General features: G+C 35.5%; 4 protein-coding genes and 1 long non-coding RNA gene across 8 annotated transcripts; 2 read left to right on the top strand and 3 right to left on the bottom strand.

Annotated features, from left to right (window-relative positions):
- Positions 1-489: 489 nt before the first annotated feature.
- LOC102615155 (pentatricopeptide repeat-containing protein At5g39350) lies at positions 490-3442 on the bottom strand. The gene is made up of 2 exons (XM_025099658.2): positions 1312-3442; positions 490-1216 (listed from the first exon to the last, which is right to left on the bottom strand). The coding sequence occupies exons 1-2, from the start codon at positions 3289-3291 to the stop codon at positions 1121-1123; spliced, it is 2076 nt and encodes a 691-aa protein (XP_024955426.1). The 5' UTR covers positions 3292-3442; the 3' UTR covers positions 490-1120.
- A 2457-nt stretch (positions 3443-5899) lies between these two features.
- On the bottom strand, positions 5900-18275 carry LOC102613679 (BAG family molecular chaperone regulator 8, chloroplastic). Of its 3 annotated transcripts, XM_052443080.1 has the most exons (3): positions 17695-18275; positions 7036-7074; positions 5900-6951 (listed from the first exon to the last, which is right to left on the bottom strand). In XM_052443080.1, the coding sequence occupies exons 1-3, from the start codon at positions 18103-18105 to the stop codon at positions 6154-6156; spliced, it is 1248 nt and encodes a 415-aa protein (XP_052299040.1). In that variant the 5' UTR covers positions 18106-18275; the 3' UTR covers positions 5900-6153. The 3 variants fall into 3 exon arrangements, with proteins under 3 accessions (XP_052299040.1, XP_052299039.1, XP_006482679.2); XM_052443079.1 differs by lacking the exon at positions 7036-7074 and having other exon boundaries at positions 17536-18272; XM_006482616.3 differs by lacking the exon at positions 17695-18275 and having other exon boundaries at positions 7036-7746.
- LOC102613067 (uncharacterized) lies at positions 8616-10788 on the top strand. Its single transcript, XM_006495254.4, has 3 exons — positions 8616-8757; positions 9099-9417; positions 10541-10788. The coding sequence occupies exons 2-3, from the start codon at positions 9141-9143 to the stop codon at positions 10618-10620; spliced, it is 357 nt and encodes a 118-aa protein (XP_006495317.1). The 5' UTR covers positions 8616-8757; positions 9099-9140; the 3' UTR covers positions 10621-10788.
- On the top strand, positions 8616-21286 carry LOC102614647 (uncharacterized). Of its 2 annotated transcripts, none has more exons than XM_052443082.1 (3): positions 8616-8757; positions 19597-19915; positions 21039-21286. In XM_052443082.1, exons 2-3 carry the CDS (start codon positions 19639-19641, stop codon positions 21116-21118), a joined length of 357 nt encoding a protein of 118 aa, XP_052299042.1. In that variant the 5' UTR covers positions 8616-8757; positions 19597-19638; the 3' UTR covers positions 21119-21286. The 2 variants fall into 2 exon arrangements, with proteins under 2 accessions (XP_052299042.1, XP_006482682.1); XM_006482619.4 differs by lacking the exon at positions 8616-8757 and adding an exon at positions 19055-19257.
- Positions 12773-14018, bottom strand: LOC127902954 (uncharacterized). Its single transcript, XR_008055622.1, has 4 exons — positions 13587-14018; positions 13227-13328; positions 12976-13125; positions 12773-12845 (listed from the first exon to the last, which is right to left on the bottom strand). It is a non-coding gene; the product is annotated as an uncharacterized LOC127902954 (long non-coding RNA).
- Positions 21287-21316: the final 30 nt, after the last annotated feature.

Below are 21316 nucleotides of genomic sequence, written 5' to 3'. Positions count from 1 at the left end.
ACATGTTGTCTTAATCCATTTGTTTCTCTTTCAAAGTTAAATTCCTAGTGCAGCAAGCCAGATATGATCTTCAGCTTGAAAGTTCGATACTGACAATGAAACACGACCACAATGTAATGTAACTACGAAAATCAAAGAGGGGTTTAGGTGATTTGTCAGGTTTTTCTCACTTTCATGATGTTTGTGAGTAACGCTATTTACACATGCAAGTAATGCAAGAAAACAAGACAAAATAACCAAACCTCACAACACAAAAGCAAAAGTCAAACGGTAAAACTCTGGCAAACCAGGAAGCCAATCACGTCGACAAATACATCCCTATTAATTTAAGCCATAACCATATTATGCATTCTTAGTTTTGAATCTTCAATATTCTCAGCAAATCCTACCCGATTTCAAAGTCATTTTACAAGATTTTAACTCCTCCCAGGGTTTTGCTGTATGAATTGTTTTGTCTTCAGTAATAGGCATTTCTGCAGTTGGCAGCAGTTGTATCAAATGCATTTGAATAAAATGAAGTAACAAGAAGCTCATGTTACAGAGTTACAAAAATATAGTTATTCTTTGACAATTTCTAACTCCATCAATTAAAGTTGAACCCCTCAATCTAATGAAGTACACTGCTATATAGAGACTATTGAGAGGTTTCTCAGAAGATTTATTAGGGAAAACAAATGATACAAGGAAAAATTGAAGTCAGGTCAATTTGAGGATATCAAGTACCATCAAGCATCAACGATATACTTTGCAAAAGAAAAATTTAAGACCTTTAGAATGCATAGCGACGATCTTGGGCTCTGCCTCAAGGGACCGGACATCTGCATCATCATAAATCACCAGATCAATCATGCCATAAACTCACTCTTACATAGTGCATTGTGAAGTCAAGTTAAATGTCAAGCACCGCTGTCTACGGCTCCCACTTTTAAGGAACGAAGAGTCGAAGACCATGCATCCAATTATTGCATTCCCGTGAATCCATTTACTATTTAACAAACATATATACGTGTGGAACAGAGGTCAATGGCTCCGTGCATAGTGAAAGTTGAACTATTGAATTTGACCCACCAACCGGCAATTTTGATGTAGTTTTACTATTGTAAAACTGTTCGTGTACTGATTATCTTCTATAAAGATATGGAGCCATTCTCATTCCTCGCACATAATTATTGATGCTTGATAATGATTCCTTCAGCCAGTCCGTAGAGCAAGGACTCTTCAAAAGGAGATTTCACTAACTTCATCAAATTAGTCTTCCACACATAAGTGATAGCATTTACCATTAAATCATGCAGTCAAAATATTCCTGACCTCAATTAAACTGTGAGCTGGAGCTTTTCTTAATCCTTTCTCATCCATCACGTCTCTCACATTCTCTGCATCTTTCCACCTTCGTACTGCAGAATAAAGTTTTGACAGCAGTACATAGTTTCCCGGATTCTCCGGTTCAAGCTCAAATAACCACTTTGCAGCTACCTCTCCCAGCTCAACATTCCCATGTATTACACAAGCTCCAAGTAGTGCACCCCAAACAGCATGAGTAGGCTTTAGAGGCATTGTTCTAATCAGATCACAAGCTTCATCAAGTCGACCAGCTCGACCGAGAAGATCGACAATGCAAGTGTAATGATCAGCACGAGAGCATGTTTGGTGATTTTCAAGCATGAAATTGAACAAATCCAAGCCCTCATCCAGTAAACCACCATGGCTGCACGCATGCAACGCTGAAGTAAAAGTAACTTCATTCGGTTGCACCCCTGACTGAACCATTTCTTTGAAAAGTGAAACAGCAGTCTCACCATGTCCATGCATTCCATAGCCAGCAATTATTACACTCCACACCACAATATCCTTGTCCTTTATGGGAATCTCACTGAAAATCTTGTGCGCAGATTCTAGACTTCCACATTTAGAATATATATCAATAAGCCCAGTTGAAACTTCTACGACTGAAAGAAATCCATATCTTATCAGGTAACAGTGAATATTCATTGCTTGCTGCAGATCTGCAAGAATGGCATATGCCGGAAGAAGACTATTTAAGGTAGCATCATTTGGTTCTACTACTTCCACCAGCATTTGTCTGAAAAGTTCTACAGCTTTTCTTGCAAGCCCATTGTGAACACACCCAGCCAGAATCGCATTCCATGGCACTGTTTTCTTCTTTGATGTTCTTGCAAACACTTGGAAACTAAGTTTAACAAGGTTGCATTTAGCATACATATCTATCAATGCAGTTTCCACAATAACCTCACACTCAAGGTTCTGCTTTATCGTCCACGCATGCAAAGACCGTCCACGCTTCAGATAATATAAACTGGAACAAGCAGAAAGAAGAGATCCTATGGTCAAAGAATTTGGTCTTACGCCTTCAAACTGCATCAATTGAAAAAGCCCCAATGCATTCCTCACATCACCATTCAAAGCATACCCATTTATCATCGAAGTCCAAGTAACAACATCCCTCTCACTCATCCTATCAAAAACCAACCGCGCCTCATTTACACTACCACATTTCACATACATATCCACCAATGCATTCCAAGCAGCAATATTCTTCCCTAACCGTCCACCGGCCACCAGTTCATGAATCATTCTCCCCATTTCAATTTCCTTCAAATAACCACACGCGGGCAACACAGAGACCACACTGGCACAATCAGGCTCCACCCCACTCTTCAACATCCAATCAAAAACCACCAAAGCTTCCTTCGCATACGCGTTCTTAAAATACCCACTTATCAGAGTATTCCATGACACCACACTATGCTCCCACATTGCATCGAACACCTTCCTGGCTGCCTTGACCTCCCCAAAATTCATATACATTGCAATCAGACAATTCCCCACAAATGTGTCCATGTCAAAACCAGTTATTAAAACCCTCCCATGTAAAGCAATGCCTAATTTGCGCCAAGCCAAGTCAGTGCAAGCCTTAATAACAATAGGGTAAGTATAATTATCCGGGTTATATTCTCCTAACCTAAGCATACCGAGAAACATTTTAAGCGAATCATGAGAAGCCCCATTTTGTGCGTACATTTTCATCACAGTGTTATACAAGAACGAACTTCGTTCAGACATTTCGTCGAACAATATACGTACATTGGAGACATGACCATACGCGCGTATGAGACTTGAGCGAAGGTGGGTAAATAAGGGGCCTGAGGTGATAATAAATGCATGTAGTTGCTTGGTTCCTGCGATGGATTTGGTGGCTGCATATTGTTGCACGAGTTTTATCACAAGGTGCGTAGTTTTTGGCAGTGTATGGTGAGATGGGCCATTCATCAATTCTTATTTTAGTGCCAATTACCTCAAGCTTAAGAAAATGGTACGACGTCAGGGGCATGTTTATAAATGCCTAACCTTCACATGTTAATGTTTTGTTTACTATCATTTTATCATTTTACGTTACGTAATAACTTATATAAGGTAATGTAATGTTTGTAAGAATAGTGGTATAACTTATCTTCAAAGTTAATGAGACAATCTTATAATAAAAAACATTTTTTTAAAAAAATATAAATAGTTTATTCTTAACGTTGATTTAAGAGGTTTTATATTAAGCTTGAGTTGAGTTAGTGGCATATTAATTCCTAAATTTTTTTCTAAAGAGTAAAAAAAATATATAAATCCAATAATTTCATACGCCCGAGACTTGAAGGGAAGTCTCGAGCAGAACTTAAATTCCCTCTAAAACAAAACACCCACCGTCGGATCTCTAATAACCTTATTTACAAAACCAATCTAACGGTCTGCATTTATCCACTTCACATTCTTAATCCAAAAGAAAATAGCGGACGATAACTTGTGTCCTCGTCGGCGGCCTCATTTCTTTTAGCAAAGTGTAACCCATAAAACCACCTTCATTTCTCTTACGTTTTATTGATTCACTACCAATAAAAAGTTTTAAAATTTAACAAAATCAAGCAATAAGATAAAAAAAACAAGAATTTGCTGTTCTGTGTTATCTCTAAGCTGTTTTTTTTTTTTTTTTCTTTCACTTGTTTCAGTAGCTTCCTTTACATTATAGTGACGGTTAATGTGTTTGTTGTAGTGAATTTAAAATTTTTACCATCTGGGTATATTATATTTTTCATAAACCATGTAAACGAGGATTGTTTTGACTGCTATGAATATCAATGTTATAATGGGTGCAAAACTTAGTTAATTAGAAGACACTAATATGGGATACTAGAATTTGGGGAGGATTGATTAATGTCAACTCTAAGCACTTGCGGGTTGTCGCATTGAAGATTTGATGTGTGCATGTGACAGGATTCATAAAATTAAATTTAAAAAAAGAAACAAATGGAAGAGGAGTCTGTAAAGCATTAATGACTGTGAGGAGAAGGGGTAGTGGGAAGTGGTATGTAGCGAAATTAGAGAAGTACCATAAACGTCAGCTCGTTACCCCTGCAATGAGGCATTTTCTTCGGTCACATAAGCAGGAATGTGATTCAAGTATAAGTCGTTGAGTAGCTCTTTTGGTTCCATGGGAGCAGGATTGACTGCTTCTTTGAATGTGTTGGCTGAAGATTACAACGGTTTTGGAAAAATGGAACTTGCTCCATAAAATGGTATTAATTACATTGGTGAAGGTCGCTTAAGCACTTTCAGAATAGATGCCAAAGTCTCCTTGGATTTTTTAAAGTAATGCAAAGTAGAGATCCTGGTTTTTATTATACGATACAGGTTGAAGAAGACAGGCTGAGTAGTGCTTTTTGGGTTGACACTTGATCGAGGATTGCATATAATTGTTTCTGTGATGCTGTAGCTTTGGATATGATGTATCAAGTGAATCAATATAAAATGCCATTTGCTCCTTTTACTGGAGTGCATCATCATGAGCAGTCAGTAGTATTTGGCGGTGCATTGCTCGCTGATGCGACTGAATCTACATTCACATGGCTCTTCACAAGTTGGCTTGAGGCAATGTCTGGATGGCAACCAGGCTTCATCATAACTGACTATGATTCTGCAATCACTACAGCAGTGCAAATAGCTAACTGTAGTTGCAAGATGTTTGAGTTCGAAGGGATCCTCTGCAGACATGTAATTGCAGCGTTTAGACAAATATCTTTATGCTTCCACAGCATTATATTTTAAAGCAATGGAGTACAGATGCGAAGGATGAGGCTGACATGGATACGATGATCTCTGTTGAGCTACAAGGTAGCTTACCAAAAGGCAAGAACTCATATTTTGATGTTTTGTATCAGGAGGCTGTTAAATGTGCCGAGAAAGGGATGGCGTCTGACCATAGTTTTAAGGTTGTGCTAGCTGTTTAAATAATATGAATGCCCCAAGACTTGAAACCATGCCAGCACTGGCCTTCACGACAACACCACGATTGCTAGTCAAGTAGACGGTTCATCAGTGCTGCCTCCTTCAGACCACCAAAATGCCAAAACAGGATAATCTTGTGCAGAAAATAGTATCTCTAAATCTGCATTGGACCAGTCTTCAAGCTGAGTTACTTGTGCACTAATTGTGAATGCCCTGGACAGGATCACACAATAGTCATTTACACTTGTGGTGGAAAGATTCAGGCCAGTATACTAAGTTTTGTTCATCGTTTGAAGAGATGGTGTTCAACCTTCACAGTACCTGCCTAATAAGAATTTTTTTTTTTCCTTGGAGAACAAAATTCTAAACTTGCAGAATTGGCTGTGCAATTTCAGTAATTTATGTATCATGCATTACTTTCAGTTGAGATGAGATATGTTTTGCTCGAATTTGTCTTTACAAATTTTATGGTAATCATCAGTAATTAATTTGAGTTGAATACTTCTTGCTTGGTTCTTCGGGAATTTTTGTTTCACAAACATCTGAATGCACCAAATCTTCAGGGTATAACAATACTTTCTTTCAGTTGAGTTCATGAGAAACAAAATTCAGCAGAAGAAAGCCAATCACAATTTCAAGAATTATTATCCGGTGAAAATTACAAGCTTGTTGGGCCAGGGGACTGTTACAGTCACTAACCTCCTAACCGAAATAACAAAGTCCCATTCCACCTCTACCATGGTAACTGAAGACCTAAACAAACAATTAGAGTGGCAACATGAAAGTTGATTTTAATATCCACCGAACAGCCACAGAAATTTAAAGACGACAAAATCCTAAAACCCCATTTAGGATGGCCTCTTATGCGACAATCTTCAACGCCTTTCTCTTCTTCATCAAATCAGCTCTGGATTCCATCTTCACGGGCATTGGAGCAGAGAACACAAACTGCCCATCTTCAACTTTATAGTCCCCATCAATCTCATTTCTACCTTCAGCCTTCATACTTCTTCTGGGGTTTCTTTCTCCATCAGGGCTCTGCATCCATACTCCATTTTCGAAGTACAACTCCTTCTCATCCTCAGTCTCCTTAGGTAAATCGTTAATCTCTTTAACTTCAATGCCCTGTCCATTACCATCACTTGAAGCACTTTCATCAGTTAAAGTACCGTCCCCACTTGAAATTGACCCATTTGACTTGCCATTGCCATTGTCAATAAACCTATACACATTCCCATTCTCTGCAAAGGTCACATTTTTCTTCACTTTAGGTTGAGCCACAACATACCTTTTCACCAAAACCCCATTTTTGCTTCCGTAAACGCTAGGGTTTTCTTCCTCATCATCACCATCAATAACTTCATGAAAACTTTCGAGCTCCACATCTTCATACTCACTTTTAATAACCCTCGAAAACGCATGTATCTTTTCAATTCTGTCCCTCACCTTGCTCATTACTTCAGCCTGATCCCCACTCAAATATCCTCCATTAGTCCTAAAATTCCTAGGTTTAATACTATTCCCAACAAATCTGACATTCTTAGCGGCTTTAGTTGAAATTTCATGCCTTTTCGCAACAAACCCATCAACAAACTCCAAAAACTTAATCAAATCTTTGCTTACCGACCTTTTCCCATCTCTGATCATTGGATCACCACCCTGCAAACAAATCCACTCATAAAAAGGCCAACAAAATAAAGCACAAGAACTTAACAAACTAAGCAATGCCCATCATTCATATACCTGAAGAGAGTCAAGTATGAGAAGCAAGTCCAAGGCTTTCTGAGAAACAACATGAAAATCAAAATGCGTTTTGTTGGAAACCGATGATTTAAGAGAGTTGAAGGCAGATTTGATCAAAGCAAGCTCTTTGAGCTTCCTAAGGGTTCTGGATCTCCTCACAAGAAATGCCCGAAAATGGGTTTGAATCACACGAGCTGCCATATCTCTTAAAGAAAAAGATGTGGAGGATAAAGAAAAGTTTTGCAGGGAGGCTTCGAGAGCATCAATACGGCTAAGAAGAGATGAAAGAACGAATTTTTCTTGTTGGTGATGATGAAAATTTTGAATTTTTTGGCGAAAATTTTGACTTTGACGAGTTATGTGAGTCCGGCCTTGGCAACAAGATCCTGGCTGTTGCTGGTGCTGTTGTTGTTGGAAGAGTTGAGAGGCAATGGCTTGGAGAAGTGGCTCCGTTGGCTGAGGAGAAGGGTGGCTGCAACAGCTGCTGCAGCAACAGTTGGTGGTGCCTCCAGCGCAGTTCAGCTGCTGCTGGTGATGGTGATGGTGGTGGTGGTGATTGTGAGAGGCCATTGAAGTGGTAAAGTATTGGGCTTAGCGATCGAGGGTTTTGAGAGTGACAAGTTGAATCTTTGGACTTTATTTTTATTTTATTTTTGTTTCTGGACGAAAACAAAAACCAAAAAAAAAAAAAAAAGAGTTGAAAGGGGGGAATAAAGTTGTTGGATCAAACTAGCTTTTTGTGTGCTGTTTTTGCGTCATGGGACATATTTGTCATATGGTAGAACTTAACCGATTGATGAGTGACATACTTAATTGATGCCCACGTGACCTAAAAGAAAGTTCTCTGAGCCAAATCCAAACTGTATGAATGCGCATTGTCCTTTGTAATATGTGTTTTTATTAGCTAATTTTGATTTGTTGCCTAACATTTGTGAACTTTCAGATGAAGTTTAAGCTGGTTGTTGTCGTAAGCAACAACGAGCATCCGTAAAAGAATATTTGCTATTCGAATCCTTTTTTAGATGGTAAGTCACTAACCTTCAAACACAAGGTGGAGTATCTCATCTACCCACGCATATATCCTAATTAATGGTGTATTTATTGTAATTATTCTGTATCATATGATTATCACCTGATATTTATCAGTTAGGCTTTTGTTGTTAATCATAAAATATGTAAACTTTATATTCTAAGTTTGTAGCATGTAATTTTACTTGAAATTCCTATCATATTGTTGAATTTCTTATAATCACCGGAATACATATTAATCAGTAATCAGTTCAAAACATATAAGATGATGCGGTAAAGGTATTTGTGGAAAATTAACCGTACAGATTTATTTAATACAATTAGACAAGCTATATGTGCTTTGATTATAATTTATAAAAAAGAAATAGATCAGGGATCTGAATGATAAGATCATCTGTGAGATTATAGTGTTAGCTACTGTTTAAACGGCATGTCGTCCTCATGAGTCGTGACTGACGGCTATCCTCTAACTATTGCTAACACTACCTGGCGAGAGCGGGACCCGGAGGAAACGATCATCTGGCTAAAATCGACGGTCCAGATCAGTCCCGCAGTGCTCCACGCACAGAAAGTCAAGAGACAACCAGCACTGTCGTCTTTACATTCAAATCTCGGCACCTAGCAAACTCCGCGCGTCGTCTCGTGTCGTTCTCCTCCTCTCCCAAAGCCAAACGCCACGCCGGACACGTTGCGGTGAGTCCTCTCGCACCCAATCGCTCGTTTATTGGTTGAATAGATTTGATGTTTGAGATCCAGGGTTTGTAAAGATTCTGAAATTACCCAAAAAAAAAAAAATTTGAATCCTTATTGCTGTGATGAGAGCCGTGTTCGACGATATTTAAAAAATTAAAAACAATATATGAAAATTTTATGGCTGAGTTGTAGAAACTATGATATAGATGAAGTAATTCAATTTTTTTCTCTCTCATTTTGTTAATAAGCGTGTTGCTGCTTGAGGGGAAAAAAAAAGATAAAACTTTTTGTAAAATAATAATTACATCATAGTTGAAATTTGTTTGTTTGTGTGATTTGAGATTGAACGCTTGAAGAGTTTGGCGTGCACTTCGTTTGCATATATGGCGTCTCGGCGCAATGTTCAATACAGCAGACTTTCAACTGATGACGATGATGAATATGATGGTAGTAGGAGTCGACGTTACGATCCTAGATTTGATTATTCCCCAAAAGCCTTTGATAAGATCCCATGGAAGTCCATTGCTCTTGCCCTTTTCTTGCTTTGTCTTGGATTGTTGCTTCTCTTTCTTTCCTTGTTCATCTTCACTGGTCACATGGGTGGAGAGACGGCCCAAGCTTTTGGTCTGCTCGTCCTTGGAATCCTTGCGTTCCTCCCAGGTACGTCGCGGCATTTTTGTCATAACCGAAATGCCTAATAAATTAATTGTAGAGTAATCAATTCTAAGATGCTGGTCTTGAGTTCTACTCTTGAACTTTGATTCTTTTCAAACGACAATGGCTGATATTCATTGTGACATATATTGTATTCCTGTATTTTCTCAGATTTTATTTTATTATTTTTTTTTTTTTGTGATCTAGGCCACATGTTTTGGCTATTGTAAATTTTAGCAGAGCTCTGAAGCAAAAATTTACCGGTATTTTGGTTGTCCCACCTTCTAAATTGTTTTGAACCTGGAAAGCACTGAAAAATTAGCTTATTGTGGGTACCTTAATTCTTTGAAAGATGAAATCAAACACATATTGTGCAGTTACTCCTTGTGCTTGCAAACCACGTCCTACTGCCTTTGTTGCTTGAAACATTGAACTTTTGTTTCAGATTAAGTGTATTACTGAGGTTAGCCTCTTCAATTTAATGCTTTATCACCTAACACAATTTGTAGCTCTTGAGAGTTGAGACAAGTGCTGTTAGACCACCATCACTTGATGTATTGGTAAACATTGTGCAGCTTTTCTCCACTATGTTTGCTGTCAATTTTATTGTCGATTTAGTACCTTGAAACTGTTTGGAATCCCTTCTATTTTTCAAGGTGCTTAAAATGTGTTCTTACGCTCCTAAGAATCTTGGTTTTTCTTATGAGTTTGAACCAGTTTTTGGATTGGAACTGGCAATGATGAGATTCCAATTTCGGAAGCTGGAGCAAGGCTCTACAGAAAGATCTAGTAAAATGTATCTGCAAAAACCTCCAAAATAGTCAAATACATGGAGTTGTCTTCTGTTATTAGTTTTCCTTCTTATTTCTGAAACTGGTCTACATGGATGTGGCTTCTTTGGAGTTTGATTTGCTGCTATCTTGTGAAATACACCTTTAATTTATCAATGTTCTCTGTAACAGACTACAGAACAAAGTGTGAAGCTTTGCTGTCTGTTTCTTGCTTTGTTCAATTTCTGTATGATTGATTATGCGGCACTGTAATTTCGTGAAGTTATGACTTTACACAATGAAAGCGACATTTTTGGGGATTTGTGCTAACAAAGACGACATTGCTCTTATTGTTGTAGGCTTCTATGAGACCAGGATAGCATATTACTCCTGGAGGGGTGCTGAAGGATACCGCTTTGCTTCCATTCCTGATTACTGAAGCTCGTGCCTTCATATGTATGTTCCTTGAATTGCTGTAGAGCTGCTACTTTCAGATTTGAGTGTATTTATGACAACAGTTACTTCAAAAAACTTATTGTATAGAACCAAACCCGTCTGTAATTTGTAATTTCTAGTGGTGAAATGCAGAAACATGTATCCTTGAGAATTGGTTTTATTTTTTTATCTTTTTTTCCCCAGAAGTACGCATCTTCTGTTGTGATGCTTCTATGAAATTGCAATGGTGACCCAAAAACCCGCCCTTGCACTCTAGCTGTGTCTCAGGTCTTGGGGAAAAAAAAAATTGAAATTAAAGAAATGGTGACGGGAAGACTAAAGGAAAGTTACTATATAAAATTATAATCAGTTATTGTCTGTCTCACAACTGCAAGAGCCTAACGCTTGGGGTATTTTCTAGTTTTGACAAGTTGTTTCAACGTAGGCATTAAGCCATGTTTCTGAACTACATCCCAAGCTTCTTTGTACCCATCCGTCTGTGCCAGACAAGCTTGATAAAATGGTATTAATTTTTGAACAAATTGATCATCACTATCATATTTATTAGCTATGTACCAATCAGTCCATCTGACGGACATCACCTGGCAAATTCCCTCTTCCACATTTTTTTTCAATTTTCTAGTACCTGCGTTATTACACAGTTATTTATCAGAAACAAATGATGATGATGATGATGCGAGACGTACACTTAATAGATTCCCAGCTTAAAACCTTAATCAAAGATTAAGCAAAATTAAGGTCTTTTTTTCTAAATGACAAATTAACTTACCTCTAAGACCGTTACTATAGAACCACGAATGCATCATTTCGTGCGCCAAGGTTGCTCCAGTCTTAACCCTTTATATAGGAAATTTAATCTTATAAATTTAAACTAATACAAGACTGAATGCTTCATTATATTTAATAAAAAAAAGGAAAAAAAGTGCATATATATATATATATATATATATATATGTACGTATGTATGTATAGAGAGAGAAAGAGAGAGAGAAATAAAAATTACTTGGGATAACCGAACGTTAGTAAAACCCAAGCCTCTTTATTGGTCTTCTTTTGCGGCACTGTAATTTTTTTAATCTCCCCTCCTTCCAAAGACCAGCTTTCAATCTATTTTAAAATTCCATTGGAAAAGGTAATTACAATATATATTATAGAACAAAATAAGAGAGAAATTTAACGAAAATTATTGGACGAAGATCCGCTACTCATCTTAGCTTTTAACTTAGCAATTACATTAAATATTTACAGGATATTTCTTTTACCTATTTTTCTCAATAATCTTATTATTAACAACTTCTTCCCAACTCCTTTCGCTATAAAGAATAAAAGAACATAATATTTGCTACTTGTCTCAAAAAGAGAGGGAAAAAAAGCTCAAAATATTTATAGATATTTACAATATGTTTCCTATGGCATGCGCTTTCATAAATTATGGTTAATAAACAATAGAAGCAGCAAGGTATATTGGTCAAAGTTATACGATTACTAATGTGACTGTTTGTTGATGAAAATAAAAACAACAAAAGAACAGACATAAATCATAAGTGTCTAATAAGATGAGCGAAATTCTTACCCTCGTTGTTGTTATACCGACCCAACTTTCTTTACCTGCAAATACACCGTTGGCCCTTTCCTATAGATAAATAAGAAACAAATTTAAAAACAAAAAAAAAAAACCAGAAAGATATAGATATATAGATGAAATAGAGAAAAAAAAAAAAAAAACGTTTGATTAACATGACGATGCCTAAGTTAGAGTTACGTACTTTTAATCTTCGCAGCCTCATGATCTCATATTCGTCCGTCAACAAAATAGGGCGCTCATCGAGTTTAAGATCAAATAATCCGAAGAATTTACGAACTAAATGAAAAAGTAATTTGCAGTCCTCAGCATCCTTCATTGATATTGAGTAACAATTTCGACAAAGACGTCGGCCATCCTCAAGATTAATAAATTCTTCCTCTGTAATAACCTGTTTCAATTGGTGCCCACAAAACAATATATATACACCAACAACTAATTAATTAATTAATTAATTATGATAAAACAATATTAATTCATAAAAAAATTGAAAGTCATGTATGTAATTTAATTTAGTAATATACACACACACATACTTGATAACGATGACAGTTGCAACAATAGTTACAAGTAAAACCTCCATTGCTTGCATGATTATTGTTATTAGAAGACGATGTTGTCTGGTTCTGTAAAAAAAAAATAATAATGAATATATATATATATACATATATATATATATATAATATGAAACTACATTTAAGAGTAAAGAAACAAAAAAAAAATAAAAATACATAATATAATGTTAAAAGAACCCACCATCTTATAATTGTAGCAGGGGTGAGGGGGAGAGGTGTGATTTTGTCCCTTGTAGTTGCTGTTGTTACAGTTTTCAAATATGTAATCCCTCAAAAAGTTATCTTTATAATCAGTAATTTGTCCATTATTCTCTTTTATGAATCTATTATCCTGCACAGGTATAATAAATCAGTAATTATGAATCAAAGAACAGAATATTATATACATAAATCAATTAATATTATTAAGAAATTAAGAAAGACAAAACCCACCACCATATTGTTATATTGATAGTTGGCATCGTCAGTAGTACCAGTACTGATGGACGTGTAACCGTGTGATCCTTTAATATTTCCGTTTTCAAACATATTATCCTGCAAAAATTAAAATATATATATATATATATATAATATATTCAAAACAAACATGTCCATCTCTGACATCATAATAATAATAATAATAATAATAATAATAGTAACGGGAATAATAATTTCCTAAAATATATATGTAAAAAATTAAGGGTTCAGCCATATGGAGTCACAGTAAATTATAAATATTAACAACACAAAATTAATTAATAAAATCCAATCTATTGATTGTCATCAAATTTTATGAATAATTTCTCAGCTGACCTTTTCCGAGTACTCAAATTGTGTTGCTGGTGGATAATTTGAATATTGACCCACGTTATTGTCGCTGAAATCTAATCCCTGAGTCTGAGCATCATGTAAAAATTATACTATTAATAAATAAACAAATAATCATACTCACACAAAAGAAAGACACACATGTTTTTTCTGTGGCAACAAAATAATAATAATAATAATAATAATAATGATAAACAAAGTATTTACATATAATGATGGTAAGCAATTAACTACGTACGTGATGATGATGCGCTTCAGAATCTTGCTCTTGCTCAAATATAAATCTGATCAAAAGTATGGCAACAAGTACTACCGCCGTAATAATTACTATTACTGCCATTCTAATTAGTTGAATCTAAATTTGTCAAGTGCCTGCAATAATTAAACAAACAATTGAACCACTTTTCATATAGGGAAAAAAAAAAAAAAAAAAAAAGCGTTTCACGAAACAAACAATTGAGCTATACTTTCAAATTAAATTAATACCTGAATAAAAATAGAACGAATAAAATTAATCATGCACGTAAATAGAAATTTATGCAAAGAGAATGAGTTTTTTCTTCTTTACTTTCTCTGAAAGTCTTATTGCTTACATTAATGTGTAGACTTCAGCAGCGGGGGAGAAAAGAGATTTAGCTGATGAATTTTAATGTGTGATTGATTGGATTTGTTAATGCAATCAATACTTATTTATATGTTATTCAACTCTTAGTCAAGTCAGTGATAATCCTATCTTTCTAAGGGAAGGAAAGAAAAATACAAATAGGAAATAAGAAAATTTGATATTTATTTATTTCTTTTCTTTTCTTTTCTAAAAGGGAAAAATAACGATGAGGATTCCACTTTCCCTAAGCAAAATGATAAAAGTGTTGTGAAAATTTTAATATACTCGTCAGTGCACAAATCTAGAGATAGAATAATAGTAACGAAGTCGATCCCATATGGATTGTTATAAATTGAAAAATCTAATTTAAATTTAAAATTAATACGTAATTTAAAATAAAAAAAAACGTTACACGAAAGCAAACAATTGAAACTCCAAATCATCTGTTATCTCATTAACATATAACATGAATTCTTCAAAAAGAAAGAAAGGAAAAAAAAAAAAAAAAGAAGAAGAAGCATAGGTCTCGATGGACTACTCATGCACAGCACGTAATTATATGTAAACAAAGAACGATAGAAATTAACACAAAGAGAATAAGCGTTTTTTTTTCCGCTTTTTAAGTCTTGTTACTTACATTTTATACGTAGATTGCAGTTGGGGAAAAAGAGATTTATTAGCCAACGAATTTTGACGAGTGATTGATCAGAGTTTGTTTAATGGAATCCATGCTTATTTATATTGTTTTCAACTCTCAGTCAAGTCATTAATAATCCTACTCTCGTAAGGAAATTAGGAAAATAAGTCATTAATAATCCAATTAATAATTTGAATAATTTCTCAGCCGAATTGTTGCTGCTCTCGCTATTCTTCTTCTCTCTTGTCCTTTGGCGGCCCTCCTTTTATAATGCTAGTTGACCGAATTCTTCTCCAACAATTCTAAAGAAATCCTTTTTCAATTCTAATTGAAATCCTTTTCCAATTTAACGTCACCATAAGCCATTAATTCCAACTTTTGAAAGTCAATTGCGGGCCCCTTTAGTGTGTGCTTTCCACTTTTACAATGCCATGCACGTGCACTCCAATTGTTGAAAAAATTAAATCTTTTAATTGCTTTAATTATTCAACATTTCCCAATTGGATTAATTGCTTTGATTTCTTCCATTCGGTTCTATCAATTCTTGACTGTATTTTTATCTTCTAATTTAATATTTATTCATTCTCAATTTGAACTTCTTCATGGCCTTTTTATCCGCAATCTCCAATTAATTTCCTATTCAATAAAATAATACAATTAATTAAAAATAAAAAATAAAAATAACTAGCAAATATATAATAAAAGGTAAAATATGTATATAAATTATGCTCATCAAAAAGTTAAAAAATAATTAAAATAATTGGATCTTTCGCATGCATGATCAATCACATGTATGGCGATCAGTTATAAAATGCTGGTCTTGATGTAGCGCAAATCTGTTATTTTAACTGTTATTCCTTGTTAGATGTGTTGGTTTATCAGGTTACATCTTGTTTGATATTATTGTATTCCCGTATTCTTGGCATAATTAATTTTGATTCGTGATATCTTAGGCCGCGTGCTGGGAAATTGTACCTGGCAGGCTTAGGAAAATAGGAAGGCTTGTTTGATTTATTTTGTTCAATTGTACCTCTCGTAAGGAAATTAGGAAAATAGGAAGGCTTTCGTCAGTTTTTTTAATCAAACTTTGGTTTTCCAAAATTAAAAAAAATATTAAGGATTCCGCTTTCCTTAAAGCACCAAGACAAAATTAAAAATAATTATATTCGCCAGACGTTAAGTTACGTGGAATTGCCTATATTTTTACTTTCCTGAAATGGAAAAATAAGGTTAAGGATTCCACTTTATGAAGACAATACTAAAAAAATAATTAAAAATAACTATATCAATATTGCTTCTGTTTCTTTCTTTGTTTGATCTTAATCTTGAATCTTCTAAGCACTAGAGTTAATAGCCGACTTTCATATATTCGTTTGATATATATTGTATTCATGTATTCATTATAGGTATAATTTGGTCTTAATAATTATAATTTGAATTGTTGAAAAAAAAACGTATTTACATGTAATTATACGTAATTATAATTTGAATATTGACCCACGTTATTGTCGCTGAAATCTAATCCCTGGGGGTCTGAGCATCAAGTAAAAATTATACTATTAATAAATAAACAAATAATCATACTCACACAAAAGAAAGACACACGTGTTTTTTCTGTGGCAACAAAATAATAATAATAAAACAAGTATTTACATGTAATGACTGTACGCAATTAGCTATATACCTGATCATAAGGTGCTTCTGAATCTTGTTCTTGCTCAAATTATAAAACAGAGAGTAAGTATGGGAACAAGTACTGCCACCATTATCATTGCTATTATTGTCATCGTAATTATTTAAAGCTAAATTTTTATGAATGCCTGCAAGAATTAAACAAACAATTGAACCACTTTTCATACGTAATTATATAAAAAAACGTTGCACAAAAACAAACAATGGAAACTACAAATCATCTGTTATCTCATTAACATATAACATGAATTCTTCAAAAAGAAAGAAAGGAAAAAAAAAGAAGCATAGGTCTCGATGGACTACTCATGCACAGCACGTAATTATACGTAAACAAAGAAAGATAGAAATTAACACAAAGAGAATAAGCGTTTTTTTTTCCGCTTTTTTAGTCTTGTTACTTACATTTTATACGTAGATTGCAGTTGGGGAAAAAGAGATTTATTAGCCAACGAATTTTGACGAGTGATTGATCAGAGTTTGTTTAATGGAATCCATGCTTATTTATATTGTCTTCAACTCTCAGTCAAGTCAATGATAATGCTATCTTTCTAAGGGAAGGAAAGAAAAATACAAATAGGAAATAACATAATGCATTATCTTTCAATGATAATGCTATCTTCATGAAAACTTTCGAGCTCCACATCTTCATCCTCACTTTTAATAACCCTCGAAAACGCATGTATCTTTTCAATTCTGTCCCTCACCTTGCTCATTACTTCAGCCTGATCCCCACTCAAATATCCTCCATTAGTCCTAAAATCCCTAGGTTTAATACTATTCCCAACAAATCTGACATTCTTTGCGGCTTTAGTTGAAATTTCATGCCTTTTCGCAGCAAACCCATCAACAAACTCCAAAAACTTAATCAAATCTTTGCTTACCGACCTTTTCCCACCTCTGATCATTGGATCACCACCCTGCAAACAAATCCACTCATAAAAAGGCCAACAAAATAAAGCACAAGAACTTAACAAACTAAGCAATACCCATCATTCATATACCTGAAGAGAGTCAAGTATGAGAAGCAAGTCCAAGGCTTTCTGAGAAACAACATGAAAATCAAAATGCGTTTTGTTGGAAACCGATGATTTAAGAGAGTTGAAGGCAGATTTGATCAAAGCAAGCTCTTTGAGCTTCCTAAGGGTTCTGGATCTCCTCACAAGAAATGCCCGAAAATGGGTTTGAATCACACGAGCTGCCATATCTCTTAAAGAAAAAGATGTGGAGGATAAAGAAAAGTTTTGCAGGGAGGCTTCGAGAGCATCAATACGGCTAAGAAGAGATGAAAGAACGAATTTTTCTTGTTGGTGATGATGAAAATTTTGAATTTTTTGGCGAAAATTTTGACTTTGACGAGTTATGTGAGTCCGGCCTTGGCAACAAGATCCTGGCTGTTGCTGGTGCTGTTGTTGTTGGAAGAGTTGAGAGGCAATGGCTTGGAGAAGTGGCTCCGTTGGCTGAGGAGAAGGGTGGCTGCAACAGCTGCTGCAGCAACAGTTGGTGGTGCCTCCAGCGCAGTTCAGCTGCTGCTGGTGATGGTGATGGTGGTGGTGGTGATTGTGAGAGGCCATTGAAGTGGTAAAGTATTGGGCTTAGCGATCGAGGGTTTTGAGAGTGACAAGTTGAATCTTTGGACTTTATTTTTATTTTATTTTTGTTTCTGGACGAAAACAAAAACCAAAAAAAAAAAAAAAAGAGTTGAAAGGGGGGAATAAAGTTGTTGGATCAAACTAGCTTTTTGTGTGCTGTTTTTGCGTCATGGGACATATTTGTCATATGGTAGAACTTAACCGATTGATGAGTGACATACTTAATTGATGCCCACGTGACCTAAAAGAAAGTTCTCTGAGCCAAATCCAAACTGTATGAATGCGCATTGTCCTTTGTAATATGTGTTTTTATTAGCTAATTTTGATTTGTTGCCTAACATTTGTGAACTTTCAGATGAAGTTTAAGCTGGTTGTTGTCGTAAGCAACAACGAGCATCCGTAAAAGAATATTTGCTATTCGAATCCTTTTTTAGATGGTAAGTCACTAACCTTCAAACACAAGGTGGAGTATCTCATCTACCCACGCATATATCCTAATTAATGGTGTATTTATTGTAATTATTCTGTATCATATGATTATCACCTGATATTTATCAGTTAGGCTTTTGTTGTTAATCATAAAATATGTAAACTTTATATTCTAAGTTTGTAGCATGTAATTTTACTTGAAATTCCTATCATATTGTTGAATTTCTTATAATCACCGGAATACATATTAATCAGTAATCAGTTCAAAACATATAAGATGATGCGGTAAAGGTATTTGTGGAAAATTAACCGTACAGATTTATTTAATACAATTAGACAAGCTATATGTGCTTTGATTATAATTTATAAAAAAGAAATAGATCAGGGATCTGAATGATAAGATCATCTGTGAGATTATAGTGTTAGCTACTGTTTAAACGGCATGTCGTCCTCATGAGTCGTGACTGACGGCTATCCTCTAACTATTGCTAACACTACCTGGCGAGAGCGGGACCCGGAGGAAACGATCATCTGGCTAAAATCGACGGTCCAGATCAGTCCCGCACTGCTCCACGCACAGAAAGTCAAGAGACAACCAGCACTGTCGTCTTTACATTCAAATCTCGGCACCTAGCAAACTCCGCGCGTCGTCTCGTGTCGTTCTCCTCCTCTCCCAAAGCCAAACGCCACGCCGGACACGTTGCGGTGAGTCCTCTCGCACCCAATCGCTCGTTTATTGGTTGAATAGATTTGATGTTTGAGATCCAGGGTTTGTAAAGATTCTGAAATTACCCAAAAAAAAAAAAATTTGAATCCTTATTGCTGTGATGAGAGCCGTGTTCGACGATATTTAAAAAATTAAAAACAATATATGAAAATTTTATGGCTGAGTTGTAGAAACTATGATAGATGAAGTAATTCAATTTTTTTCTCTCTCATTTTGTTAATAAGCGTGTTGCTGCTTGAGGGGAAAAAAAAAGATAAAACTTTTTGTAAAATAATAATTACATCATAGTTGAAATTTGTTTGTTTGTGTGATTTGAGATTGAACGCTTGAAGAGTTTGGCGTGCACTTCGTTTGCATATATGGCGTCTCGGCGCAATGTTCAATACAGCAGACTTTCAACTGATGACGATGATGAATATGATGGTAGTAGGAGTCGACGTTACGATCCTAGATTTGATTATTCCCCAAAAGCCTTTGATAAGATCCCATGGAAGTCCATTGCTCTTGCCCTTTTCTTGCTTTGTCTTGGATTGTTGCTTCTCTTTCTTTCCTTGTTCATCTTCACTGGTCACATGGGTGGAGAGACGGCCCAAGCTTTTGGTCTGCTCGTCCTTGGAATCCTTGCGTTCCTCCCAGGTACGTCGCGGCATTTTTGTCATAACCGAAATGCCTAATAAATTAATTGTAGAGTAATCAATTCTAAGATGCTGGTCTTGAGTTCTACTCTTGAACTTTGATTCTTTTCAAACGACAATGGCTGATATTCATTGTGACATATATTGTATTCCTGTATTTTCTCAGATTTTATTTTATTATTTTTTTTTTTTTGTGATCTAGGCCACATGTTTTGGCTATTGTAAATTTTAGCAGAGCTCTGAAGCAAAAATTTACCGGTATTTTGGTTGTCCCACCTTCTAAAGTGTTTTGAACCTGGAAAGCACTGAAAAATTAGCTTATTGTGGGTACCTTAATTCTTTGAAAGATGAAATCAAACACATATTGTGCAGTTACTCCTTGTGCTTGCAAACCACGTCCTACTGCCTTTGTTGCTTGAAACATTGAACTTTTGTTTCAGATTAAGTGTATTACTGAGGTTAGCCTCTTCAATTTAATGCTTTATCACCTAACACAATTTGTAGCTCTTGAGAGTTGAGACAAGTGCTGTTAGACCACCATCACTTGATGTATTGGTAAACATTGTGCAGCTTTTCTCCACTATGTTTGCTGTCAATTTTATTGTCGATTTAGTACCTTGAAACTGTTTGGAATCCCTTCTATTTTTCAAGGTGCTTAAAATGTGTTCTTACGCTCCTAAGAATCTTGGTTTTTCTTATGAGTTTGAACCAGTTTTTGGATTGGAACTGGCAATGATGAGATTCCAATTTCGGAAGCTGGAGCAAGGCTCTACAGAAAGATCTAGTAAAATGTATCTGCAAAAACCTCCAAAATAGTCAAATACATGGAGTTGTCTTCTGTTATTAGTTTTCCTTCTTATTTCTGAAACTGGTCTACATGGATGTGGCTTCTTTGGAGTTTGATTTGCTGCTATCTTGTGAAATACACCTTTAATTTATCAATGTTCTCTGTAACAGACTACAGAACAAAGTGTGAAGCTTTGCTGTCTGTTTCTTGCTTTGTTCAATTTCTGTATGATTGATTATGCGGCACTGTAATTTCGTGAAGTTATGACTTTACACAATGAAAGCGACATTTTTGGGGATTTGTGCTAACAAAGACGACATTGCTCTTATTGTTGTAGGCTTCTATGAGACCAGGATAGCATATTACTCCTGGAGGGGTGCTGAAGGATACCGCTTTGCTTCCATTCCTGATTACTGAAGCTCGTGCCTTCATATGTATGTTCCTTGAATTGCTGTAGAGCTGCTACTTTCAGATTTGAGTGTATTTATGACAACAGTTACTTCAAAAAACTTATTGTATAGAACCAAGCCCGTCTGTAATTTGTAATTTCTAGTGGTGAAATGCAGAAACATGTATCCTTGAGAATTGGTTTTATTTTTTTATCTTTTTTTTCCC

Source organism: Citrus sinensis, chromosome 6, assembly GCF_022201045.2.
Source record: "Citrus sinensis cultivar Valencia sweet orange chromosome 6, DVS_A1.0, whole genome shotgun sequence".
NCBI classification, from domain to species: Eukaryota; Viridiplantae; Streptophyta; class Magnoliopsida; order Sapindales; family Rutaceae; genus Citrus; species Citrus sinensis.
This window is presented reverse-complemented; position numbering and strand designations above follow the sequence as displayed.

Bases quoted from the DNA above. Each gene is read 5' to 3' on its own strand.
- LOC102615155 (XM_025099658.2), bottom strand. From the start codon at position 3,291: ATGAATGGCCCATCTCACCATACACTGCCAAAAACTACGCACCTTGTG. The intron at 1,217-1,311 runs GTCAGGAATATT...CTCCTTTTGAAG, and splicing joins CAGCTCACAGTTTAATTGAG to AGTCCTTGCTCTACGGACTG.
- LOC102613067 (XM_006495254.4), top strand. From the start codon at position 9,141: ATGGCGTCTCGGCGCAATGTTCAATACAGCAGACTTTCAACTGATGAC. The intron at 9,418-10,540 runs GTACGTCGCGGC...TTATTGTTGTAG, and splicing joins AATCCTTGCGTTCCTCCCAG to GCTTCTATGAGACCAGGATA.
- LOC102613679 (XM_052443079.1), bottom strand. From the start codon at position 18,105: ATGGCCTCTCACAATCACCACCACCACCATCACCATCACCAGCAGCAG. The intron at 6,952-17,535 runs GTATATGAATGA...ATTTGTTTGCAG, and splicing joins TCATACTTGACTCTCTTCAG to GGTGGTGATCCAATGATCAG.
- LOC102614647 (XM_052443082.1), top strand. From the start codon at position 19,639: ATGGCGTCTCGGCGCAATGTTCAATACAGCAGACTTTCAACTGATGAC. The intron at 19,916-21,038 runs GTACGTCGCGGC...TTATTGTTGTAG, and splicing joins AATCCTTGCGTTCCTCCCAG to GCTTCTATGAGACCAGGATA.